This window comes from Aricia agestis, chromosome 2, assembly GCF_905147365.1.
Source record: "Aricia agestis chromosome 2, ilAriAges1.1, whole genome shotgun sequence".
NCBI classification, from domain to species: domain Eukaryota; kingdom Metazoa; phylum Arthropoda; class Insecta; order Lepidoptera; family Lycaenidae; genus Aricia; species Aricia agestis.
The window spans coordinates 7,951,240-7,973,289 of NC_056407.1; the positions used below are offsets into that span (position 1 = coordinate 7,951,240).

The window sequence follows — 22,050 nt, forward strand, 5'->3', positions numbered from 1 at the left end:
CATATCATTTATTGTTACTAAACTTATAAAATACTCGTGTATATAAATGTTAAAAGAAAAAAGTATTTTATTTAAAAATATGAGGAAATCCCTAACTAAAATTACCTAGTACAGCTGAAATTTTTATAGTCTTTTGTGTTTTAGGAAATAAAAGAATATATATAAAACAATGAATAGTATATTAGATACAGACAAATTTACAGAATGTAATTAATAATACCTAGTTCTACAAAGATAACATCGATGACTTTTCGGTGGCTGAATAATTGTATTTTTAGTAATAAGTACCTTGTATTCAATAAACGGAAGTAAGTTAATTAAAAAAAAGCTATTCTTTTCTAAAGGAACTTTAAGAGATTTTCAGTATTATTCTACTATCGAAATAGTAAGTGTAATAAAATGTCACGTCTACACAAAACATTATTCACATATTTTATGCAATAATAAAGTAAAATTAAAGCAACATTTAAAATCATTCTATAACCAGTAATAGTACCTATGTTAAGCCGTTCCAGTTCATATGAAATTCATCGTGTAATATCAATTTATCTTCCTTACTTTGGTAGTGATAACTAACAAAAACATCAGTGCTCTAGGAAGATTCGAATTTTCTCACGTTGGGATTGTATAAAACTTTCAATAACAATATCGTAATATAATAATATTTATTGCATCGCGTTCAATACTATCGAATCGTACAGCATATTTACAATTTTACACGCCCTGTCCGCTCTCGATATTCAGTACAATCCCTATACCAAAGTAATAAATAGCATGACCTTATTGTCGAACACTCGCGCTACTTCTCCGACTCCGTCGAGCAGCCCGAACCGGAACTATCTGTAAAATGTAAATAAAAATAAACCATAATATCATTAGTAAAATAAATTCTATACCAAAAATATACTGTCATTTCTACTGCGCGGCACTAACAACACTTTGCAGGGGGGAGAGACAACTATAGTACACATTAGCGTGCATGGATAAAGGCGAGACCTAGCCACAATATGAATTAGTAACTACGGTTCTCATATTATGTCAAATGTCGCTACGAGTCTTATGCGCTCATACAATTTTCCGCGAGTGAGTGAGACAGCCTGAGGTATAATAATTAGAGCTAGACTACCACATGCAGTAAGCAGCGGCATACCTGACCGCCTGGAGTAGCGGCGTCGCGGGCGGCGGGAGGGGCTGTCGCTGTTGTACTCCGTCTCCGTGTCGCCGTTACGCCGCGACCCCCGCGAGCTGTACCTGCACAGATAGTATATGTATTGAGCAAGTATATAAAAAGTGGTGAACTCATTATTAGCTACCACAGGGACTACTATACTAATACTATAGGTGGCAGACCGTCACGTCTACTGAAATTTTTTAGTTTCGGATTGGCGATAACAGTTCGAACATCGTTGCGCACGTTTCTTATACTTATAAAACAGTTATGACGTCACACCATGCGCAATAAATACACACATCAAATGATTTGTAAATCATGCGTGAATTACCTATCGATAGATCTTCTCCTAGATCGCGAGGAGTAGGGCGACCGGCGGCGCGGCGAGTAGCCCCGCTCGGGCGAGTAGCGCGCGCGAGTGGGAGAGTAGCGCGACTCGGGCGAGTAGCGGGACTCCGGCGAGTAGCGCGTCTCGGGCGAGTAGCGCGAATCGGGGGAGAAGCGGCGCTCGCCGAATCTAAAGATTATATGAACAATGAAGCATATTATAATGTGATAATAAATTGGTGACGTAAGTATGTAAGTACGTATAACTAATAGTCTAAAGTAGTCACGGACATTTTTTGTTGACAAACGACTTAAATCCAGACGGTGAATCAAGGCACTCAACTTCATATAAAATATTATAAGTTGTATGAAATTCTGTGCCTGCTTATTTTCATAATTTAGATCAGCTAGCAACCTGCGGCTCGCCGACATGAAACTTTATCAAGTAGTTTCTTACGTTGTGTGCAATATAAGTGTCGGTTATACTACCTATCGTACCCTAAGTTACTAGAAAAGTATAAATTACTAAGCTTAAAATGTAGAAGAATGCAACTTCAGATGATGTTATTGTATGACATCTGCCACAATAAATATGACTGTATCGATATTGTAAATGACCTTAGTTACAGAGTGCCTCTCAGAACACACAAAAGAGCTTGTCGTGCTGCTTCTGAAGTATTTGCGACAAGATTATCACGTACTAATGCAGGTCTCCGTGCACCAACTAATCATATGCTTGCCTTATACAACAGACACTTTAACCATATAGATATTAATGCCAATAAAGCCACTGCTTTTAAAAAACTGCTCTCAGAGGAACTCTCTAAAATAAATATCACTAGTGTCACTTAATGATAAAACTGTATTGTTAAGATATTTCGCGAAATGTTCGTGCGTAGTGTGTTAAACATATACAGAAACAGGATACGGCACCCTAGTGGTCATCGTCACCGATCCCAAGATCTCAATAATATGTCGTAGGGCTAGGGTGCCACACACTCAAAATACGATGATAAACACAATTAGCACACATATAAACTCAAACAAACTCTCACATGTCTTACCGCAGGTATTGTGCACTTACACGTGTTATCAATTTGTGCCTACATATTGTATATTTTTTTAAAATTTATATAAAAATAACACATGTTAACTTATAGCCTTAGTTACTGATCCCATGACCTCGTGTCGCAGGGCTAGGGTGCCACACACTCATAAATGGCAAACCAAGGTACACATAACACAGACAAACGCATAGCTTTGATTGTTAACTCCTAGTAATTAGGTATTACTTTAAACTGTTAGATCCTGTAAATCTTTTCGTTTTATTTGATACTAGAATTTGTTTAGTTGTTTGGCTTTGATCTTGTAATAAGCTTGTAAAAATCAAAAGCAGCCTTATACGTTATTACTTAAAGTAATTTTAATTAACTACATGATACTAAATAGGTACTGTTTGTAAACTAGATTGATCTCGCATACGGCACCCTAGTGGTACTTGTCACTGATCCCAAGACCTAATGTCGTAGGGCTAGGGTGCCGCCTGCTAATCAATCAAGGTTAAAATCTCAACTACTTATAATTAAACTTAAATACATTTTACATTTTATATATGTGGTAAATGATGTGGATATCACAATTACTTATATGTATAGAGTAAGACTGTGTAAACGTATCTTATATTGTGATATTGTTTTTTTACCCTAATAAACAATTAAAAAAAAAAATTAAAAAAGTAGCCTTGAATTTTAAAAAACATAATTTTTTAATCTTGAAGTAATTCTGCTTGCAGCCTGCGTCACTAAAACATGTCTGTGGCCCCCTATAAAAAAGGTTGAGTACCACTGTTTTAGATGATATTATACTAAAATTTTGAAAGACGCCCATGTCCAGCAGCGGACGAGTACAGGCTGATAGATAGAAAATTTGGAGTAAGTTTTCACCTGGGCGGCAGCGGTGGCGAGGGCAAGCGTCCGAGTGGCGGCGGGCGCGCGAGCGGCGGCAGCAGCGGCGGCGGCAGGAACGCCAGCGGCAGCGGCGGCACCGGCGCACCCTCCGCCTCTAGCGGCGACGCTACCTCTGTTCGTTATAAAGTAGAATGAGGGTCTAGTTATAACGTTATAAAGCTGATAAGCTTTAAAAAATGTAGGTGGAATTTCACCAATCACACATAAAACATCGTTTTATAAAAAAAAGCCCGGGTTGCACTCCGGGAGTGCCGGCAGAAGTGTCAATTCGGTACCGCTAAGCTCCTCTCCGCTCCGCTCCGCGTCAGTGGAAACGCAGTCTTAGGGTCCAGTTTGTACACTACGGGTACGGAACCATAAAAATGTTTTCATAGAAAAGTGTACTAACGTCTGTGCGGCGACGCGGCGCCATCAGCGTGTGACACTGCGACTAGTTTGCGTCGTAACGCCGCGGCGTCCGCAGCTGCAGCGTCCGCGTCGCGCCGCGCCGCCCGCGCCTCGAGCCACGCCTGGTGCGCACGCGTCTCGAATTCACTCACTGCCGCGCGCTTCGCTGACTCAAGTTCGGCCAACGAGAGTGTTAACGCATCGCATTTTTCCCTGCGAATAAAATAAATTATTATAAAATTAGTATTTTAAAGACAATGATGATATATGGATGCTGTTAAGCATTGGTGTGTCATCCCACATCGGACTAGTTTTGAGTAATCGGTTGTTTTAAGTTTTTTTGGAATAATCTTTATTTTCTGCTTATTTTAAGCAGAAAAATGTTATTGTGCAGTATCATTTTTTTTGTTGAAATGCGTAGATTATGATTATGAAAAAAGAAATTAATTTTACATTCGGTTTTAAGAGAAAAAGTATAAAAATGGTTAATGCTATATTGCTATAGGGCTTATTACATATTATAACATTAATGTCCTATTATATAAAATTACCTCGTCACGCCCACACCACTGAACTGATTTTTCCAAAATTTGGTATGGAGATACTTTGAGTCCCTGAAAAGGACATAGGATCCCTTTTATTCCGAAAAAATGTACGGTTCCCAGGCATTTAATAAAAATGATTTCTGCTTATACCGCTACATGGATTTCAATGATATTTGGTATGTAGGTACGTTATGTGTCGGGAAAGGACATAGGATACTTTACATCCGGGAAAAAGGTACGGTACCCATACGATAAACAAAAATTATTTGCGCCTAAACCGCTGAACCAATTTTGATGAAAATTGGTGTGCACATACTTTGACTCTCGTGAAAAGATATAAGATAATTATTGTCTTGAAAAATGTACGGTTACCGAGTAATAAAGTTTCCTATTTTGCGCCTAAGCCGCTGAACAGATTTTGATGAAACTTGGTATGGAGATATTCTGAGTACCGGAAAAGGCCATAGGATCCTTGTTATCTCGGAAAAAAGTACGGTTCCCAGGCGTTAAATAAAATGATTTCTGCTTATACCGCTACAATGGATTTTGATGATATTTGGTATGCACATATACGTTATGTTTCGGGAAAAGACAGAGAGTTCCCGCTTCTTCTTGCCTTCCCGCAGAAAGCTCTTGCGATACGCAAGAGCTATTAATACGCACACACTTGGGCACTATAAAATTACTCCTACATAACTGGCCTGTTTTCATTGAAACCAGAGTGCTCTTGTGTATTGCGCACACACTTGGGCACTATAAAATTACTCCTTCTTAGCTGGCCTGTTTTCATTGAAACCAGAGTGCTCTTGCATATTGCGCACACACTTGGGCACTATAAAATTACTCCTTCTTAACTGGCCTGTTTTCATTGAAACCAGAGTGCTCTTGTGTATTGCGCACACACTTGGGCACTATAAAATTACTCCTGCGTAACATGGCCTGGTTTCATTGAACCCAGAGTGCTCTTGTGTATTGCGCACACACTTGGGCACTATGATATTACTCCTGCGTAACTGGCCTGGTTTTATTAAAACCGGCCACCGCCACAGAAAAGAACAAATGGCAAAAAAATGGAACCCTTAAAGATTCGTCATGTCTGTCTGTCTGTCTGTCCGTCCGTATGTCACAGCCACTTTTCTCCGAAACTATAAGAGCTATACTATTGAAACTTGGCAAGTAGATGTAGTCTGTGAACCGCATTAAGATTTTGATACAAAAATGGAGAAATTATCAAAAATTTTAGGGATTCCCCTAGGTACAACTGAAACAAAAATATTTTTTTTCGTCTAACCTATTCGTGTGGGGTATCTATAGATAGGTCTTCAAAAATCATATTGAAGTTTTTAATAACATTTTTTTGTAGCCTGAATAGTTTGGAAGAGAGACTCTTCCAAATTGTTAAAATGTGTGTCCCCCCACCCTCTAACTTCTAAAGTAGGGGCATGATAATTATAAAAAAAATAATATATGATGTACATTACTATAAAATCTACCAACTAAAATTAGTTTGAACGAGATCTAGCAAGTAGTTTTTTTATACGTCATAAATGGTAAACCTTAATTTAACATTCATTAAATCAACTGAAATATAAAAATAAATCAAAAACCTTTTTATTTCATAGAAATTAACCTTATTGCTGCTGCGGAATCCTTCATGGGCGAGTCCAACTTGCACTTGGCCGGTTTTTATTTATTATAATTACCAGCATTGGACATTGGGCATAATTATTGAAATACTCGTTGGTCTAATTAAATTATTAATCTAATTGCAAACTAAAATTAGAATACATTTCATACATATTATTAATTAATCAACTTACAGGTAATTTCAGATGCACAACAATTACTTCATCAATCAGATTAATTTGTAATCTGATTAAAATTACTAATTACTTTTTGCCCAACTCTGCACGTGTAAACTAGTTATTTCTACATTAACTAAATTTAATCAAAATCGGTTCAGCAGCTTAAACGCAAATTAATATAGTTTATTGCGTGAAACCCGAACATTTTCCATGATAAAAAATATTATCCTATGTCCTTCTCCAAAACTTTACGTAATATCTACATGTACTCAATATCGATATCATAAGCCAAGTTCATTTTTGTTGTACATTTTCCGGGACAAAAAGTATCTAATGTCATTTTAATCGATTCAAAGTATCTGCATACAAAATTTTATCAAAATCGGTTCAGCAGTTTAAGCGCAAATCATTTTAGAAACATAGTACATAAATGCTATAGACAAAACCTCACTTACAGGAATAAGCATTAACCATTTTTGTACTCTAGAATATGCTAGTTGGTTTTCAAAAAAATGGATTTCACTGTCGTAAACCTTATGTTATAAAGAACAAAACTGCATTATTAACTCAAAACCCGATTTTATGTGGCATGAAACACCAATGCTTAACAGCAGCCATATATAATTTGTAATATTAATCAAGTTCACAAAATAAGTTATAATATAGATAAATCAGGTTCAAATAGATACTATGACATTTTTCATTTCATTTTCATAAGACGACAAATTCTGATGAGCTATTCTGGCAAATAAAACTAAGTAGGTTATACATAGAAACAGTTTTTAAACGGCGATAATATTTTTTGAAATCTTAACTGATGTGTTTAATTACAGGTATTTAGAGAGTATTATTACTTACTTTAATTTAAAGAAGATTTTGACATAAGCTCCATACATTGTCAGTCTCATAATTAAAGTTACTGTTTGAACTTACTTGTATCTCTGTATTTCCTGCTGTAATAAATCCATCTTCTCGACGGTACTAGCAGATTCTCCCTGTTTGCTAAGATACAACGATTCCTTCGCACTCAACTCCCTGTGGAACAAATATTATGTGTAAGTATTTTAAAACTTATTAAATCATTACTATTTTCTAGTTGCTTTTCTACGTAATATGCTTTATTTATTTCTTTAAAATATATTATATTAATAATTGGTCAAATGTACAATATTTTTCCGAGTAAACGTTGCTAATCAAAGTTAATCAAAACATCTACTACTACCATAACTAATTTCATCAAGCTCTTAGTAACAAACACAAAATAACAAATGTAATACTAACTTCATGAGTTCACTTTCTCTTTCTTGGAAGTATTTGCCCAACACTTCTAGTCGAGTGACGGCCTCTGTGGCTTGCTGACTGGTGGTCTGGTAGGACTCTTGCGTCGCCTTCAACTCTTCTGCCAGCCGAGTTTGTTCTTTGTGCGCCAACTGAATTAATAAATATTACATTATTTATGTGTAAAGATATTGTCAATCTAATATATATTTTTATAGGAAATATATTTTTTACTGACAGCATTCTTCTTTCATAATGTTCATAATTCTTTACACACTAACTCCCTAATTAATAAAATATTTAATCAGCATAATATAACTATTCAGTTCTACAGTGGGATAGCCATGCTTCGGCATGAATGGGCCGGTGCGACCGGAGAAATATCACGGGCTCACAGAAAACCGGCATAAAACAACGCTTGCACTGTGTTTCGCCGAGTGAGTGAGTTTACCGGAGGCCTAATCCCCTACCCTATTCCCTCCCCTACCCTATTCCTTCTTAAAAGGCCGGCAACGTACCTGCAGCTCTTCTGATGTTGCGAGTGTCCATGGGCGACGGTAGTTGCTTTCCATCAGGTGACGCATTTGCTCGTTTGCCCCCTTATTTCATAAACAAGGTCCACTGTCCATCCTTGTCTGTTATGCAATGTTTGACGTTTTTAAAGTTACTTGCTGTGTATTTTTTTAATAGTATGGGGAATATTATATTACTGTTGATTTTTTTTGTTTAATGTGATACAATAAATAAATTAAAATAGTATTACATACCTCATACTTGCTCATATATGAGTTCTTCTCCTCTAGAGCTTTGGCGAGCTTAGCTTTGATCTCAGTGTGATCTATCAAAGAGTTCACATCCACGTTAGATGATGATCCACTTTTTATTTCCTTGATGGTATCCTTAAAATAAACAAAGGCAGCATTATTGCATATTTTTCAAATAATATTACATGTAATATTTTAGGTAAGCACCATGTTTTACATTATGAAAACACTTTATGACTCTTAAATACATAATACATATTAAGTTATGTCATGTTGTATGTGTAAAATGAACAATGATTACACATGGTGTATGTTACAGTCCACTAAGTAAATTGGCCAGCCAATTTAACGGCTAGCCCTTTCACTAAATTGTAGTGAAATTATAATTTTTTATGTTAATTTTTGGAAAATTCATGTTAGCTGTTTCTCGTACGTTAGAATGATAAAGTCAAAGTTATTCACGATATTTCTATACACAAGTTAACTTACTTACTTAACCACAAACAGCTGGGGTGTGGCATTGGCTGGTCAATTTAACTAGATGGCTACTGATGTATTCAGTCATAATTCAGATTTTTAAGAGCTTAAATGCTGTGAGCTGTCCATCAGCTGGGTAAAGGCCTCAGGCCATCATTCAGTTTACAAAAATATTATTTTATTCATTAACTTTTAGATAAATCATACCTTTAGTGCGACAATTTCATGTCTCTGCAACTCAATAGTGTTGTTTGCTTCGACAAGTTTCTTGTTCAGTTCCTCCAAAACTTTTTTCTGTTTGTTGAATTCCTCCAAGGCATTCTCAGCGGACACATACTTTAGTTGGAAGTTGTCTCTATCTCTACTAACTGATATAAGTTCTTCTTCGAAAGCTCGTATTTTTTCTGAAATGTATAAAAAACTAAAGTTTATAGATCATATTGCAATTCCGCTACATCTATACTAGTTATTATAAAGAAGAAAAGTTTGTTTGCATAGAAAAGACTTCTAAAACTCCTGGGCTTACTTTGATGAAATTTGGAATGAACATAGAGTAAACCACAGGGAAAAACGTAGGATACTTTTATCGCGGGAAATGTATGGTATACTATTTTAAAGCAAGCAGCCCCGCGCACGGCAACTTATTAAGTATAAACTGGTGAGATATCATCAAACAGTCAAAGTACCACAGATACAGATCAAAATAGATCCCGCATGTCCCTCCATTTGTATGGAAACGAGCGTGCCACTTTTTTCCTACCTACTGTGACGTACCGACGATAAGAAACGTGTCCATTATGTAGGCCAACATTTTTATTTGAATTTCTACAGCTCAATACGGCACAATTAGGCATTTAGGCATTTTTAAAATTCCGATTGACGTCCAATTCCAATAGCAGACAAAGAACAACGGGGCTAAAATGATCACATTTAGCAATTCCTCTCAATCAATTCAGCAAGTGAATTGTCAAAACTGTCAAACTGACAAAATATTATGTCAAATCTACGAATTACTAGACATGAATTGCAAGCAGAGTTGCATTTTGTGATTTAAAAAAATGAATCATATCATGATTCTACAAAGCGACCATTTTAGCCCAGCTGACTTTCGAAAGACGAGCATTGCTCATCGTTTGGGAACGCGATATGGCACGCGAAGCACATACACATGCGGTATCTATCTTGATCTATGTCTGTGCAAATTACAAAGAAAAGCAGTTGCTGTAATTAACATTACACAATAATTTTCTTTTCAAACAATAATGTGTAAATGCAGCAATCAGTGTTTGATGACTCAATTTTAAGATAGTTAACAATCTGTTTTCATATTATCTGCTACTGTATTTGTTTACTTATCACTTTCATTATAACTTGATAACATTATTATTACTGTTCTGCATTCATCACCTATAGTCAATTATTATTATATATTTAAATAATTTAATTGTATCTATTTTTTGTAAGTATCAACAGTAGAATATTAAAGTTGTCAGAAATTTTTGGATAACCTCATTTCATAAAAGTTAGCCAAGCACAAGAGTATAGTATCATAGAAACATGATAAGGTCCATCTTCACTTCTATCAGACACATTTTGTTGACAAAATCTTCAAGATTTGTCAATGTCTGTTATCTAAAAACTGATAAGTAACTATTTCTATTTCAAAAATACTTGCATCTTTTCTATGAATATTATTGACTTTTAATGAAATCCATACTAATATTATAAATGCGAAAGTGTGTCTGTCTGTTTGTTACCTCTTTACACTTAAACAGCTGAACTGATTTTGATAAATTTTGGTATGGAGATACTTTGCGTCCCAGGAGAGGACATGTTATAATTTTTATACCAAAAAATACCTCGACTAGTAACTGTATACATATAATATGTATACTAGTTGTGGCCACTTATTAGTTATTACTTATACTTAGTAGCAAAAACATTACCGTTTAACTCAGCAATTTGTTCCTCTGAATTAGACCTCTCTTCCATTAATTCACTGAGCGTATTCTCCACTTCACCTAGCGTATTTTGTAATTCGCTCGCTGTGTTTTCAGAAACTCTCAACAATTTCTCATTGTCATCCAATGAGTTTCTCAATCTTTCGTTCTGTTCCTTCAATTCGTTGATTTCCTCCTTCAATGACTGCACCATGTCATCCATACCAAATGAATTGTCCTCGATTCCAGCTAACTTTGTTTTAGTAGTAGTAAGCTCCTCTTTAAGGATCTCACACTCCTATAAGATAATTTATCCAAATTATTGGTTGTTTAATTTAAAAATAAAAATTTTAAAAATAAATTAGCCCTTAAGTATATTATGATGGAAATGTATGTTTTTCTGTATGTATTCTATAACTGTATTTATAAACAATTTGGGATAGTATCAATACCTTATATTATGATTTTTTTCTCTCATAAATGTATTTAATTTATCTTAATTTGAAAAAGATCTGAAGAAGTTTAAAAAATAAAAGCTTTTAAAAACATTCAATCGAACTTAATGCTGAACATAAGATTATGAGTTGATACACAATACAGAAATATGCATGAAATGTTACCTTCGTAGCAAAAAGCAGCTCCCTTTGCAGGTTATTAATATTTCCAATGAGCCTACTGTCTTGTCTTTTATTGTCTATGTAGTAATAACCAAGCGTGAAAAGCAATATTGTACTGGCAGTTGTTAGAAGAAATGTGAGAAACCGGTTGTGATTATTGCCTGTGCCATCACAATATTCATCTGTATAACATGTTTCACCTAAAATAAATATAAAATTTAACTAAAATAGAAATTTTGGTTTTAATATTATGTAAGTAATTTAGTTTTTTCTAACTTTCTATTTAAATTAGAAATATGGAATAACTCTAAATAATGTAAGCTTTTCGCCATTTTAAACTTTGAGAATTGTGAGAATTGATACTAGCAAAATTAAAAAAAATAGTACAGTGTGTTAGTGTAAACACCGTTATCCTTGAAACCATCAAATGAGCCCGTAAAAATGAACAACTTTTTATATGAGAATAATGCTGGGAACTCAAAAAAAAAAAAGCCGTCTTCATACCCATACGGATGATCGGATCGGCAATTTGTATGGATATGAAGATGGATTTTTTTTTAGTTCCCAGCATTGTCCTCATAGAAAAAGTTATTCATTTTGACGGGCTCATTTGATGGTTTCAAGGATAACGGTGTTTACATCTTGTATAATATGCTTACCAACAACAGGAAATAAAGCACTAGTTTCATCCTTTGCTCCCATTACAGAAGTGTATGTCACCCACAAGTAATTCATAAAAGAGAAACTTTCAGTCTCCTCAGGTTCATTTTCAGTCTTTTGAACATAATCAGGATTAAAAACATTTTCTGGTGGTGGCTGTTCAGTTGACGGTGGCATCATATCAGCAATTGTTGTATAAATATTTGAGAAGAAACCTTCAGTAGCGTCTTCAACTGGGGCTTGGGTAGTTGCTTCAGTAAATATTTCATTGATAAGATTCTCACTTGACTCACTTGAATCATAAGTATTTGGTGTTTCCTCTGGTATTGAAGTTGGGATATCAGACTCAGAAGATCTATCATCAATAATAACATGGGACTCAGTGCTTGTTTCAATGGCTGGTATGGTTTCTGTTGTGTATTGTGAATTTAAAACAGTTTCTGATGAACTATAGTCTGGTGCTGAAATTACAGGTTGAACTACGGGCACTTCTGGTATAGTTGGTACGGGTTCTGGAGGATTAGTTTCAACAGGTGGGGTGCTTGGTGCAATATCACTAAACTGTATAGGTATTTCAGGCACTGATGTAACAGTTTCAACAATATTGCTAGGCACTTCTTCAACAGGGCTTCCTGTTACAGTTGGCGGAGGCTCAGTCATTGGAGGAATCTCTGTAGGCACAAACTCAATTGGTAGAGGATTTTCCGGTGTAATATTAATATTTGGTAAAATTTCATTATTAGGCACATTGTTAGAAGATGTAAGAGTATTGTGTTCTGTTAGTTCAGGCACTTGAGGTACGGGGGTTGTTTCTGGTATTGTCTGAATTACATTTTGATTTATTTCACTTGATGGCACAATATGTTCTGTAGATACCTCTAAAGGTAAATTTTCTGAATCTTTTGATTGGTTTTCGTCTATTTTTCTAGGCTGTTCTTCTTTGTTTTTCTCTTCATTTGGGTTAGAAATATTGCTGTTACTATTGTCTATTTTACTTTGCATTTCAGTTTTAGAGTTAATAATATTATCATTTACTTCGTTTACAGCAACAACAGTAGGTTCAGTAGGTAATATATTAAGTTTATTATCATTGTTTGTTTGACTTACCACACTTTGGTCATTTAAATTGTTAGAAGGAGATAAACTCTGGTCAATCAAACTAAGCTTTTCTGGTTCCGTATTTGCATCAATAGATACATTTTCATTATCGTTTGTAGTTTTATCATTACTGCCAACATTAAGGTTATTATCATTGTTTGTTTGAATTACCACACTTTGGTCATTGAAATTGTTAGAAGGAGATGAACTCTGGTCAATCAAACTAAGCTTTTCTGGTTCTGTATTTGCATCAATAGATACATTTTCAGTATCATTTGTAGTTTTTTCATTACTGCCAACACTTTGTTCATTTATACCAGATGCTTCAGGTAAATTACTTTCCACATTAGTTGGAGTGCTGACATTATTAGATGCATCATTATCAGATATTTCAGCCGAGGTTACAACTGGCACATTTTGAGGTTCAAAAAATTTTTGAATTGAATTACTTTCTATGTTTTCGACCCCTGTGGAAGGTAATTTATTTTGGTCATTTAAAGCAAGGCTTTCAGAGTATTCAGTATCGGATGATGTGGATGACTCTGTGGTAAAAATGGTTGTACCTTCAAACACTTCATGAGGTTTCTTTACTCTGTCCGGCTGAACCTCTGGTTTTTTACTGATTAAATTAACTGTTGGGAGTGTCAGTGGGGTTTTCTCAATAATTTTAATCTCTTTCAGAAATCTTGGATTAACAAACCCATTTTTACCATTTATACTTGCAAACCAAATGTCTGGATTAGTTTCAACTGATTTCATATATATTAGAGCTTCACTTTTAGATTTAAATGAAATATACTCAGAATCCGGGCTGTTGTAGTTTAATAGAGTTGTTGCTTTCGATATTGGCTCTGTAAGAAGATTTTAGAATTAGCACACTTCCTGTCATTTCATTCATAATTTTTATATCAAGAAAACATATATTTATTTTTAAACATAAAAAAATTACGAGCCCTATGGTACCGTACACTTTTGTACACTATCACAACACTTTTACAAGCAAATACTTACTGTTACATTCTTCATTGGCACATAAAACTTTTTCGGGTAATTTACAGTGGTAAGTAGAAATTAGAAATATAAATACAATTACTGAAAGATACATTTTAGCATTATTATTCAATTAATAATAAAATAAATTCATAAAATACTAGACAAGACCGTAGGCCACATCATCTGTCAGTTGTCGCACTCGTTTGTCACTGTGACGAGACTTTGGAAAGAAACGTGACAGGTAGTTTTTTTTAATATGATGTAGCAAAGAAACGAGTCGTAACGTAAAATGGTACGTAAGGTAAATGACTAGTAGATTAGACAGTACCAGTCATTGGAAAAAACACAGTCAGTTTTTAAAGCAACATTAATAAATATGGTGTTTTTGTGCTTTTTCCAATGACTATGAATAAAATGAGAAATGTGAAATCATATTATTTTTGTAATGTTGAAAACTTTTGGAGAAAAGTTTTGGCCATTTCATTTCCCAACTACAATAAATGGAGATAATATTATATAAAACTGATGTTTTATTTGAATTATTCAATAAAATATATTTTACAAATCTTTTCTAAAAGTCAACACATCTCTTAAAAGGCCGGCAATGCACCTGCAGCTCCTCTGATGCTGCGAGTGTCCATGGGCAACGGAAGTTGCTTTCCATCAGGTGAACCGTTTGCTCGTTTGCCCCCTTATTTCATAAAAAAAAGTGCGAGTTAGACTCGCGCACGAAGGGTTCCGTACCACAATAGAGCAAAAATAGACTGAAAATTGTGTTTTTTGTATGGGAGCCCCCCTTAATTATTTCTGAATATTTTGTGAATATTTCAAGTGCCTATGTGTTACCGTTATTGACACGCAAAAAAAAAATCACGTTTGTTGTATGGGAGCCCCTCGGGAGCCCCCTTAAATTTAATTTATTTCGATTTTAGTAAGTAGATGTTATATCGGCAACAGGCATGATATCCTAAGATCCGACCGTAAAATCCTGCATGAATCGTTTTTTTCGATCAAATCTATTTTAAAATAATCTTTAGAACGTATAGAATGGATCAATGTTGGGTTGCCTTGCTAAAAGTAGCCTGTTAAATAAAAATAGCAATCCTGCGGGTTCTCGACGTTCTCAAATCCAGCTAGGCATAATAATTGTAGGCCTGAACATTTGTCATATACAAAAGTGATGGCAACCCCAGTTTGCGGCTATCGTGCAACTGGCAACCATGGATATTCATGTACAAAATGCGTAAAACTTTAATTTTGTACCAAAATTATTAAAAAAATCGATGCTTAAATTTTGATGAAGAACTATGTCTGTTTACGGGCTGGCAAACCTAGGTTGCGGCCGACTTAGAGCTGGCAACAATTTATACCTTATTTTGTCACGTCATTTTCTTTCAAATGATGTAAAATTTACTGAAAAAAAAGATACATGCAAATTTATGCATTTATCTCATGAACATTAAACTTAATTAAAGGTATTTTTTTTTTGATGCTCAAGGGAAACCCATCATGGGTCTCCCGGGTCGGGTATGTGCCTCAGTTAAGCTGAAGCACCCCGGGGGTATGTGAGACTCCTACTCACTAAAACCACCTGCGGTTCGCCTTCAGCCGTATAAAGGAGGGATATCCCGGATCTACCAAACACATAGGGCTCCCTCCACGACCGGCCGGTCTACCTCAAAAAAGGGACCGGACTTCCACCAAAAATGAGGGAACGCTTAGGCAAACTAAAGCGTTCCCCTCGGCTCCGGGACTACCTAAGCCGGGCAGGTACCCATCCTGACCCGGAGCCCCGTGGGACAAAAGCTATTGGAGGTTCGCATAGCGACGCCTCCGCACTCCCGTCCTACGCCGGCGGAGCGGCAGAGAGGTGGGATCGTCCTCTCTGTCCCGCTCCGCGGCCTCTTTCTGCGACATCACGATTTTGCAGAAAGAGACTGCAGCCTGCCAGGACTCATCGCTCTCGAGCATGCAGCGCACCATGCTCGGTAGCGTAAGGTCCCCGCCTAGCACTGCCACGAGATCGTGGCGCTGCACGGCCAAACGATCGCACACCTCGAGGGTATGCTAGGCCGTGTCCTCCGCAGCGCCGCATTCATGGCAGGCTGGTAATTAAAGGTACTTGCGGCTACTTTTGACAAGGCAACATAACATTAATCCATTCTATAAGTTCTAAAGATTATTTTAAAATATATTTGATCGAAAAAAAACGATTCCTGCAGGATTTTACGGTCGGATCCAATACTATGATGACTATTTTTTTTTCTTATAGGTAATGGAAAGACACTTAAAAAATAGAAACATCGTTGAAAGAATGACTCTGATAGCTTAAAAATTCACCAAGATATGACAATTCAAATCTTACTAATAAAGGCGAAAGTTTGTTTGGATGTAGGCTACAATTTTAACCGACTTTCAAAATGGGGGAGGTGTTATGTTCGTTTTCTTATGTTCAACGATTACTCCGCCGTTTGTTAACCGATTTTCAAAATTTTTCTTTGGGTATGTAGGGTATCATCCCAATTTGGTATTATATTCACAAAAGTGGTGATCTGATGAAGGATCCATAAGTAATCGAGGGAACTCCTCAAAATTTATGGGGAAATATGTGGTAACTTCGGTTTCGTGAGAAGTATTCTAAGCATATGCTACAAACAAGTAAGATTTTGCACCGAGGTATACCTGGTATACCGTGGTTCGGAAGGTGCTGAGAGAACTCTTGATTCTTTATAGATACAAGTTTGGGAGTTTCGGCGTTGTTTTAAGAACGGAAAGCATATGCTACTATGCAAATTACATTCATCATCATCATCATCACTACCATAATATTATACCATGCATCGTCCCATGATTATGAGCCTTTTCATAGTCTTTTAGATCGAGGCTCGAGTTTGTCAAGCGATAATTTAAAAAAATCAATAAGTACTTAAATTATAAACCTGAAGAGTATGTTGGCTTGAATGCGCTAATCTCAGGAATTACAGGTCCGATTTAAAAACTTATTTCAGTGTTAGATATCTCATTTATCGAGTAAGGCTATATTATATTATATTATATTATATTATATTATATTATATTATATTATATTATATTATATTATATTATATTATATTATATTATATTATATTATATTATATTATATTATATTATATTATATTATATTATATTATATTATATTATATTATATTATATTATATTATATTATATTATATTATATTATATTATATTATATTATATTATATTATATTATATTATATTATATTATATTATATTATATTATATTATATTATATTATATTATATTATATTATATTGTCACGCTAAGACTAATACGACCGAAGAAACTCAGGAAAATGTGGTAAAATTCCTAATTTACGCGGGCGAAGCCGCGCGGGACATCTAGTATCTCATAAAAAAGACCTGCCCGAAACGCTCCATACAAAGTGCTACGAAAGTATGACGTCAATCTTTCGTAGTTTGTACGCATCGGGACTCGGGAGACAACTTTGTTCGACAGGTATATTAAATATTGCGTTTATGAAAGTGGTTTCATAACAAAAGTTGCTTTTAATTGCATAAGTTATCGAATTGTATACAAATATTAAAGAATTTAATTGAAAAAAAAAAATCGACTTGATTATCCAACTTTGAAGGCGCATAACAAAAAAAATACAAATGCTATGAAGCTGAAATTTTGGGAACACTTATTTTTTACCGTGATTTTCTGTTTTGGTAACAAGATTCGCTAATCTTTGACCTTGTCATCATCCCTATTACAGATACACAGAATCTGTAAAAATTTCAGATGTGTAGCTATAGCGGTTCTTGAGTTACAGCCTGACGGACAGATTTTGCTGAAATTCGGTATGACGAGATACTTTGAGTACCGGGAAATAACATAGGTATACTTTTTATTCGGGAAACACGTACGGTTTCCGTTCGATAAACGAAATTTGGCGCAGCAGCAGTGCCGAATGTATATTTTTATGAGAGTAGGCCATTTTATTTCCGCCGCCCATGTACGTATTCTATAGGGCCTCTGTCATTGGCATAGGAAAAGAGGCCTCAATGGACACTGCCGGAGGACGCTGCCGCTCATAAGCCGTGGCCTATAATAGCGGCCTTTTTATAAATCCGGGGCTGTGCAACGCAGTTGCGGGCGTCATCTATACTAATATTATTATCTAAGTAAATTCTATACTTATATATTTATACTTATATACTTATCTATACTAATATTATAATTGGGAAGAGTTTGTTTGTTTGTTTGTTTGTTTGAACGCACTAATCTCAGGAACTACTGGTCCGATTCGAAAAATTCTTTCAGTGTTAGATAGCCTATTTATTGAGGAAGGCTATAGGCTATATTTTATCACGCTAATACTAACAGAAGCGAAGAAATAGAGGAAAGTGTGGAAAAAACGGGGGGAAATTATTTGAAAGGGCTTATTTAAACGCGCTTATCTCAGGAACTACAGGTCCGATTTGAAAAACTCTTTCAGTATTAGATAGCCTATTTATCGAGGAAGGCTATAGGCTATATTTTATTGCGCTAAAACCAATAGGAGCGAAGAAATAGAGGAAAGTGTGAAAAAAACGGGAGAAATTATTTGAAATGGCTTATTTGAATGCGCTAATCTCAGGAACTACTGGTCCGATTTGAAAAATTCTTTCAGTGTTAGATAGCCCACTTATCGAGAAAAGCTATGAACTATATTTTATTACGCTAAAACTAATAGAAGCTAAGAAATAGAGGAAAATGTGGAAAAAATGGGGGAAATTATTTGAAAGGGCTTATTTGAACGCGCTAATCTCAGGAAGTACTGGTCCGATTTGAAAAATTCTTTCAGTGGTAGATAGCCCATTTATCGAGAAAGACTATAGGCTATATTTTATCACGCTAAGACTAATAGGAGCGAAGAAATAGAGGAAAATACGGACAAAAACGGGGGAAATTATTTGAAAGGGCTTACTTCACGAACTACTGGAGCAATTTTTCTGTTATATTTAGCACAGATAAGAAGTAGACCACGTGAAGGATCATAGGCTATTTTTTGTGGACTAATTTATCTGTGAAATATCTAATTTACGCGGGCGAAGCTGCGCGGAACGTTATATTATTTCGCGTGGTCACGACATCACGCGTAAACGGCTGGACCCATTTTGCTGAAATTTGGTATAAAGATACTATGAGCCCCGGAAAAGAACATAGGATACATTTTGTCTCGGAAAAATGTACGGTTACTGCATAATATACTTTTATGATTTGCGCGTAAACTATTCAATCTATTTTGATGGAATTTAATATGGAGATACTTTGAGTCTCGGGAAAGGACAATGGATACTTTTTATCCCGGAAAATATACGGTTCCCGCACAATAAACTTTTATGATTCTTCATTCTCGCCTAAACTATTTAATCTATTTTGATGAAATTTGGATTGGAGATGCTAATTTGAATCTGGGACAAGGAATGTTTTTTGTCCCGGAAAAATGTGCGGTTCCCACACAATATACTTTTCTGTTTTGCGCGTAAACGACTCAATCAAAGTACGGGAACAACTATAAACTGAAGTCCACGCGGGTGAAGTCGCGGGCAACAGCTAGTATACTTATCTATATAATATTATAATTGGGAAGAGTTTGTTTGTTTGTTTATTTGTTTGTTTGAACGCGCTAATCTCAGGAACTGCTGGTCCGATTTGAAAAATTCTTTCAGTGTTGGATAGCCCATTTATCGGGGAAGGCTATAGGCTATATTTTATCACGCTATGACTAATAGGAGCGAAGAAATAGAGGAAAATGTGGAAAAAACGGGGGAAATTATATGAAAGGGCTTATTTGAACGCGCTAATCTCAGGAACTACTGGTCCGATTTGAAAAATTCTTTCAGTGTTAGGTAGCCTATTTAGCGAGGAAGGCTATAGGCTATATTTTTTATTATGATAAACTAACAGGAGTGAATAAATAGAGGAAAATGTGGAAAAAATGGGGGATTTTCTTTTTGAAAGGGCTTATCTCACGAACTACTGGAGCAATTTTTCTGTTATTTGGCACAAATAAGAAGTAGACCACGTGAAGGATCATAGGCTATTTTTGACTGACTTCCAAAAAGGAGGAGGTAATACGTTCGGCTGTATGTATCTTTTTTTATGTCTGTTCAACGATTACTCAGCCGTTTGTGGTCCGATTTACAAAATTCTTTTTGTGTTGTATAGCGTTTGACTCGAATTTGGTACCATGTTCATAAAAATGGTGACTTAATGATGGGATCCATGAGTAATCGAGGGAACTCCTCAAAATTTATATGGAAACATATAGTGATTTCGATTTTTTCTGAAGTGTTTCAGGCATATACTACCAAAAAGTAAGATTTTGCACCAAGATGTACCCTGGTTCCGAACGAACCAAGTTCGAGGATTTTGGCTTTATTTAAACTACTTCAAGCAAAAGCCAATGAATTCAACATTATTTCTGCTGAACATAGGCTAAATTTTATTTTGGAAAAAATTGGGTTTCGTAAGATATTTGGGTTTTTCGGACGCCAGGTGTAAAATCAACCAGAAAAGTTACTTATTTTGCGTACGCTGCCGAAACTATAAAAGAACCATAAAATGTTCTATGTAATTGTAGATCTTATAAATATCTATAAAAAAGTCCGCGACACACTATACTTATCTATGTCGAGTGAGGCACAATAACCATTTTTTTATTTAAAAATCTTGAATGTTTTTGGACTACATTTAAACGCGTTTATTTTACTTATTCTATTAATCCTTATGAAAATAAATTATTTCGTCACTAAGTACAGTTTATGTAGATAACATTTGGTCTTTGAATGATTAAAATTGGACGTTTAGTTTTGAAATTATGGGGAAATTAAAATATAACGATAGTGGGCGTCACCAAGCGAGGGTGCGCGTGCGGGAGGAAGACAGTCTGTGCAGTGTGCACTATTAAATGCATCCCTTCGGATAATGACTGCGTCCGCGTCGTCGATGTCAGTGTTGGAGTCTGTGAATTGACCTCATTCATCATCATTTTGCTAACCGAGTCTTTCCTGGGTAGGCTTTTGCAGCCGTAACCGCGGGCGACCGCTAGTAATAATATTATGTACAACTCTAAGACAACAAGCTATATATAAGTAATATAACCTTGTGGTTTCATAGGTAACTAAAAAGGGTAAAATTATTATTTTTTAACAAAAAATTGAAACCGACTTCCAAGGTAAAAACAAAAGTAATATTCTTAAAAATAAGTAATCTAAGAAAAATCAAATAATTCTTACTTATTCCTCAAGGGCGTCGCCAGCCGATGACGCATGGGGGGGGGGGGGGGGCAAGTTGACTTTACCTACTACTATGAGCCTTACATGTATTACCAGATTTTAATATAATATTGGTCGTTGTTTGCATTATATTTTATTGCTATTCTTCTGTGTTATAAACTCTGGCTGTGCTCTGTCCTTGTATGTTTAATCAAGATGTTTTTATTTATTGTGTACTTTATTTGGCTACTTTTTTTAGAGCAGCTGCCCCTCCCTACCTTGGCGACGCCCTTGTTATCTCTTATTTTATTATAGTGCCGTCTTCAGACTTCACCTAAACCTCAACTATTTCTGTACTCAATCTTCGTGCTTTTGAAGTCGGTACCAGCTTACCTTAGCGTAAGTTCTATGTCAAGGATCTCAGAACTTTTCCAGGCTGGTAGCGACTTCAAAAATACGAAGATTGAGTACAGAAATAGTTGAGGCTTAGGCGAAGTATGAAGACGGCACTATCTATATATTAATACGTGAGCCAAAAATTTTGTATCCCTTTTGACGAAAAATGAGGAAACGTAGGTGAATGAAATTTTGCACAGTTATAGTTTATATGGTGAAGGAGTGCATCGAGCTAATATTATTTTGAAATTATGCTTTTATCATAAAAAATTTAACAAATAAAACATTACACACACTACAACACACACACTAGGAAAAATGACAGATTTTTGAGTGACAAGCCTACCTATACATACGAAT

The 22,050-nt window shown here is 35.5% G+C and overlaps 1 protein-coding gene across 2 annotated transcripts; it reads right to left on the reverse strand.

The window, feature by feature from the left end:
* Positions 1–162: 162 nt before the first annotated feature.
* On the reverse strand, positions 163–14,218 carry LOC121740046 (transport and Golgi organization protein 1). Of its 2 annotated transcripts, XM_042132755.1 has the most exons (14): positions 14,048–14,218; positions 13,300–13,887; positions 11,938–13,137; positions 11,282–11,478; positions 10,668–10,959; positions 8,929–9,125; positions 8,248–8,379; positions 7,484–7,632; positions 7,136–7,237; positions 3,854–4,065; positions 3,442–3,577; positions 1,503–1,688; positions 1,151–1,251; positions 163–840 (listed from the first exon to the last, which is right to left on the reverse strand). In XM_042132755.1, exons 1-14 carry the CDS (start codon positions 14,139–14,141, stop codon positions 800–802), a joined length of 3,627 nt encoding a protein of 1,208 aa, XP_041988689.1. In that variant the 5' UTR covers positions 14,142–14,218; the 3' UTR covers positions 163–799. The 2 variants fall into 2 exon arrangements, with proteins under 2 accessions (XP_041988689.1, XP_041988687.1); XM_042132753.1 differs by having other exon boundaries at positions 11,938–13,887.
* Between the last annotated feature and the right edge of the window lie 7,832 nt (positions 14,219–22,050).

What these genes read in the sequence shown, in the direction of transcription:
- LOC121740046 (XM_042132753.1), bottom strand. Translation starts at nt 14,141, where the DNA reads ATGTATCTTTCAGTAATTGTATTTATATTTCTAATTTCTACTTACCAC. An exon ending in ACAAATTGCTGAGTTAAACG is followed by an intron (nt 9,126 to 10,667) that starts GTAATGTTTTTG and finishes TATACATTTCAG; the next exon opens with AAAAAATACGAGCTTTCGAA. An exon ending in CAGGAAATACAGAGATACAA is followed by an intron (nt 4,066 to 7,135) that starts GTAAGTTCAAAC and finishes TTTTATTCGCAG; the next exon opens with GGAAAAATGCGATGCGTTAA.